This window comes from Muscardinus avellanarius (genome assembly GCF_963383645.1).
Source record: "Muscardinus avellanarius genome assembly, chromosome: 3".
Taxonomy (NCBI): domain Eukaryota; kingdom Metazoa; phylum Chordata; class Mammalia; order Rodentia; family Gliridae; genus Muscardinus; species Muscardinus avellanarius.
In genome coordinates, this window is record NC_137788.1 from 96,945,091 (window position 1) to 96,951,090 (window position 6,000).

The following is a 6,000-nucleotide window of genomic DNA, read 5'->3' on the forward strand; positions in this document are numbered from 1 at the left end:
CATGCCTTTGAAATTTTCTCCCATAAATATTGACTGTGAAATCAAATTGAAGTATTTGATTGCTATTTCCCAGGTAAAATAGCTAAATTTTAAGTGTCAACTTGACTAAAGAATCCCCAGCTATCTGGTAAATGTTATTTCTGGATATAGGTATCTCTAGAAGACATTAGCATTTGAATCAGTCAGCTGAATAAAGACTGCTGACACCAGCCAGCAGTCATATGCCTGTAATGCCAGTACTTGGGAGGCTAAGACAGAAGGATCACAGGTTCGAGGCCAACCTCAACAGCTTAGCAAGAACTTATTCCAAAATTAAAAGGCAGGGGCATGGAGGCTAGAGGTGTATCTTGGACGTAGAATGCCCCTGGGGTCAATCCCTGGTATACTCCCCCCCCCAAAAAAAAAATATAAAGGGCTGGAGATGTGGTTTAGTGGTAGATTACTGCAGGATTCAATTCCAAGTACTACCACACACACACGTGCTCTTGAACAAAAAGGTGAAAGAAATTGAAACGAATTTCTCTTTCAGGATGGGAGAGTTTATAAAGATTGGTATCCTGAGTAGATGGAGAGATGGAAACACAGAGACAGTCAGTCCACAACGAAGCAGAACATAACTCAATTTCTATGAGGCAATACATAGCTCATTGAAAATATGTATAACCCTCAGACTGAGCAATGTCCACTCCTCAAAACTTGTCTTATAAAGAGAACAAAATTAGGCAGGTGTGGTAGTGGCACATGCTTGGAATCCCAGTACTTGGGAGGCTGAGACAGGAGGATGGCTGTTTGTAGACAGCCTCAACTACTTAGTGAAGCTTTTTGCAACTCAGTGAGACCCTGTTTCAAAATAAAGAATAAAAAATGGGGCTAGGGGTGGAGCTTGGACATATAATGCCCCTAGGTTCCATCTCCAGTACCACAAAAAAAGAACAAAATGAAAAATGAATAAACAAGGATTCCACTGCAATTTCACTTATTATCATTTTGAAACTATCAATAAACTAAGTGACAATAGAGAATTTATAATATATATTACATGACCAACATCAAATAGAATATCATATAATCATTAAAAAATGGCTGGGCGTGGTGGCACATGCTTGTAATCCCAGCATTTGGGAGACTGAGACAGAAGTATCACGATTTGCAGACAGCCTCAGCTATTTAGTGAGGCCCTCTGCAACTTAGTGAGACTCTGTTTCAAAATAAAGAATAAAAAAACAAAAATAGGGCAGGGGGTGTAGCTCAGAGGTAGAATGTCCCTGGGTTCCATCCCAGACCCTCAAGAAAAAAACAAAAACAAAAAGAAGGAAAGAAAGAAAGAAGAAAGAAAAAAGAAAGTAAGAAAGTGCTAGGGGTTTAGCTCAGAGGTAGAAGGTCCCTGGTTCCATCCCTAGACCCACAAAAAAAAAGAAAGAAGAAAGAAAGAAAGAAAGAAAGAAAGAAAGAAAGAAAGAAAGAAGGAAAGGAAGGAAGAAAGAGAAAGAAAGAGAGAGGGCTGAGGGTGTAGCTTGGGGGTGTAGCTAGGAGGTAAAATGCTCCTGGTTCCATCCCTAGTACTGCCAAAAAAAATTAAACGACCAAAAGCAATTAATTCCCAAACTTTTTGGTCTCAAAATCATTCTATAATCTTAAAAATTATTGAGGACCCCAAGGATCCTTTTGCACACCACAGTGATCTCCCTTCAAGGGGTCCTGCTGTGGGGAGCATGGATGACTGACTTCCTGCCTCTGGCCGTGGCACCTCTGGACACACTGCAGTGAGCTGCCCTGCCCCCAGGCCGCTTCCAGCCAATGATAAGACTTTGCGGGAACTCAAGCTGGTCATTTCTACCCAGCACAGGCCTCCCCTCATGAAGAACACTGGCTGACTCCTCGTTCTCAGAACTTCTCTGCCATCTGAAGTTCTTCCTACACAATCCTCCATCTCCTCCTCTCAAGAATGAGGAGGGGAAAGCTGCAGCCTGGTTAGCGGAAGTGTTGGCTGAGTGTGTGTGTGCAAAACAAAAACAGACAGTGGCTATGTTACAGCAACCTCTGGGAGTGGCCTTGAAAAATAGCAGAGAAGGAAAATCTTCCCGGTGGGGGAGTCACCCACTCCATAAGGAAGGAGAAACAGCCTGTGGTGAGAATATGCATGGCCTACTGAACAGCAACACATGGCTTGCCCAGTTCACAGTTAATAATGTACAGGAGCTGGCTCACAGTGAAGCGTTTCAGTCAGATTTTTCCACTGCTGTGACCACCTGACACAAACAACCCAGAACACAAAAGGTCTATTTGGACTCATGGTTTCAGAGGTGCAGTCCAGGGTCAGCTGGCTCCAAGACAGGAACATCATGGTGGCAGGGCATGGTAAAAGAGTGCTACCTTGCTCTTCGTAGCATGGAAGCAGAGAGAGAGAGAGGGCCGGAAGAAGACCAGGGACAGATCCAGTACCCACAGGCATGCTCCCAGTGACCCATCACACCCTACCTGCCTAAATTACCACCCAGGCATTCCATTCAAATTATTAATCCCTCAGTGCCCTTATTCACTGATGGGACCAGAGCTCTCATTCAATTACTTCACCTCTGAACATTGGTACATTGCTAATACCTAAGCTTTTCCTGGGGATAGTCTATATTCAAACCATAACAAAATTGAATTCGCTGGGCATATCACAAACCATATGTTGTCCATTTTCCATCACTATAACAAAATATCTGAGGCCAGATAATTTATAAAGAAGAAAAGTTTATTTGCTCATGATTCTGGAGGTCGAGAAATCGAAGAGTATGGTGCTGGCATCTAATGAGGGCCTTCATGTTATGTCTTAACATGACAGAGGATCGTGCTAGCTCACCCTCCCAACCTCAATCCTAACTCCTTCTCAAAGGTTTCTCCTCCAAATAGCATTAACATAGGAATTTGGGGACTAAATTTCTAACACATGAGCTTTTGGGGGACACATTCAAAAAACAACACCAAGCCATGAAAGAAGCAGCCAACTTCACAGAACACTAAAACGACCTAATAAAAACACAATTAAAGAATCAAATAGGAAGTAATATTTGGCAACAATGGCATGCCATCCTTCAGGATGCAGTACATGCACTAGATGAGGCCTCTTTATGACTCCACAAGGCCCCTAATAGGAAGAATAAATGAGTTCATCAGCCAAGACATGGAGGCAGGAGTGGTCTCACCATCATCCCCTCCCTCAACTTCTTGCTTCCCGTCCCCACAGCTCTCAGCTCTGTAGGGTTAGTTTCTTGTCCCCAAACAAGATATTCTTTTGCTAGGGGACACAGCAAGAGACTATCAAGTGCCCTGTTAAACTACAAGCTACAGTTGCCACTAGGACATTTTGAACTCTTGTGTCCAGGGACCAAGAGACAAGAAAATAAGTCACCATTAATCTCCTAGAATCCAGAAATAACCAGGAGTAACCTTTTATAGAACAGGGTACCCTTCAAATAAAAGAACACTGGGAATAGTTAATAATGCCTAGCAGGAGTACAGGGCGTGGTGTCATGTGTATGAATAAAATATATTTATGTCTATATACAAAATGTAGACATGTTACAGTGATAAATATGTGTCATCCTGTTCTATGTTTCTGTATGGTCACAGTTTTATGCAACTTAAAATACAGCTTATTTTATATGTTATGAAATTTGGAAACTAAGGACATTTTTATTCCTGAGTTTGAGTTGTCTATTAATCTTGCCAAGTCTTTCTATTTTTTTTTTCATAGTGCCAAGGTACCAGTCAAAAAACATGTATCAGGAAATTCAAAGCACTCTCCTAAAAATGCCTGGGACCTAGCAACAACAATGACAAAATACTTGTAGGATACAGCTGAAGAAATGATTCAAGGAACATTATATCTCAAAATTAATGAGATGCATTTGATTCCAGAAGTTAGAAAAAGCAAATGAGTAAACTGGAAGAAAGAAGGAAATAAAACAATCCAAGAAAATAAAAACAGACAATCAGCAAAAAGTACCAGAAGTTGTTTCTCTGAAACTGTGAATAAAGTAGACAAACCTGTGACAAGACTGCAGTTGGGGGGCAGCGGGAGGCAGAGATCAGGAATGACATGAAGAGCCTACCTACAGATATAGTCAGAAGTTTTAATAAAATCCTAAGTGAAAAATACGAACCTTGGAGAAACAGGTAGTTTCTTCAAACAACAATCAAGTTGTAACTCAATCTGAGTCAAGAATAAACAGCTGAAGAGGTCCATAAGTGCTCAAGGCATTGAGGAGTTTGAAATAAAACTCTACGACAGTTGTTGGCCTCAGAGTCACCGATCACTCCGCCTCTGTACGGAATGCCAGTGTCCTCTTGCACTTCAGCCGGGTTGGAGAAGTTCCAAATACTGTCATCCCCACCCTTCTCGGGAGCTAAACTTAAGGCACTAAGGAACGCAGCAATGCAAATGACTCAGAAGTTAAACTGCTGGGCCACAGGCCAACCGGCCGGAGCAATATATGTGCTCAGGGCATTAACTTAACACTGGTCTTAAAACAATGGAATGTCGCCATTCCTCCTCAACAACAAATTGGGAGACTTTCAGTTTTGAAACAGTAACAATCAACTTCCAGGAGTTACAAAGAGTATCTTTTACACAACTGGGGACCCACTTAAGTCCCACAGCTAAGGATGAAAATTTTGCAGAAGTACCAGGCAGGTAAAGTGCCTGCGGTGCACTCAAAACAGAAGTGCTGTAGCACAGGGTTTAAGACCGCAGAGGGGCCCCGTGGGCCAGAGTGTTCACGACACTCATTTTATTTGGAAAAACACCCGCAGCCTTTCGAGTCCAGCCCGCTGGGTCCCCGAGCTGGCTGGCTGCGCCCCAGGCCTGCACCCTCGGGCTGGAAGCCACGGCGCCGCCTTCCGGGCAGCGCTCGGGCCGACGCCCTCCCGGGTCCCCTGCGCTTGGGCGGGACCCACCTCCTCGGCGTCCTGGCCCAGGGGGATGCCCAGGTCCTTGAGCCCCTGCTGCAGCTCGCCAATGTCCACCACGCCGTCGCCGTTGCGGTCCAGCGCCTGGAAGAGGGTCTCGTAGCGCGTGGGCTGCTCGGCGTCCAGGCCGGCGGCGGGCATCCCGGAGCCCCGCGGCCCGCGCAGCATCGTGTCCACGAGCGAGGTGGCCGGCGGCCGGGGGCGCGGGCGATCTGGACCCCGCGGGCCGGCGGGGCGGGCGGGCGGGCGGGGAGGAGCCGGCGGGGAGCGGGCGGCTGCAGGAAGTGCGCGCTGGGCTGGGCGGGGCGGGCGCCCGGGGAGCCCCGGCCCCGCAGGCTGTGAGCCCCGCAGCCCCCAAAGACCCGGGCTTCTGCGGATCACAGTGCCAGCTACTTAACCCCAAGCGCCCCTGGGGCTGGGATCCCGGACGAATCTGCCCCACGGCGGGTCTTCCTGCGTGGAAATTGGGCCAGGCCGGGCTTGGCTCTCGCAGGGTTCTCTAACTTGTGGGTGCAACGCCACAGACTCTACACACCTGTGGAGTCTTCCACTCACACACACAGAAGAAGATGGAAGCGGCTGGCTGCAACACCTGAAATGGGAAATCTCTAAAAAGCGAGGAGCGATTTAAAAAGTTAAAACTGGAAAGCCCAAGGGCCTTTAGTAGAAATGATCAGCGTTCACCCAGGTAAGCAGCTGGGTTAGCTGGGTCTGGCCCTGATAACACTGGAAGCGCCTGCTCACAGCCTGCATCAGCAAAACCCAGGCCCCTCCCTCTGCACTGGGTGCGGTTCCCAGGTTTGGCATTTATTACCTGGCTGAGTCAAAACTTCCTTCCGCAGAAGCTGGGATAACAGAAGAAACACTGGATATATACAGAGAGCATACCAGAGCCCTGATGCTTCGGCGGTGCGCATCTGGAGATGTGGCCCAGCTTCTCTGAGGAGCCTCTCATTGGGGAAATGAGGCTAGGAAGAGCTGCCGCACAACAGGTTGTGTACTGTGCAGGAAAAGGCTTTACAGAGCATCAATCACATAAGGTGC

The 6,000-nt window shown here is 46.8% G+C and overlaps 1 protein-coding gene across 1 annotated transcript in view; it reads right to left on the reverse strand.

The window, feature by feature from the left end:
* The window catches only part of LOC308260758 (mitochondrial adenyl nucleotide antiporter SLC25A24), a gene marked incomplete at both ends in the record, with an annotated part of 49,663 nt that extends 44,539 nt beyond the window's left edge, over positions 1–5,124 (reverse strand). Inside the window, one exon of the mRNA XM_080692271.1 lies at positions 4,945–5,124. Coding sequence (XP_080548397.1) covers positions 4,945–5,124 — 180 coding nt within the window. The remainder of the gene's footprint in view (positions 1–4,944) is intronic.
* Between the last annotated feature and the right edge of the window lie 876 nt (positions 5,125–6,000).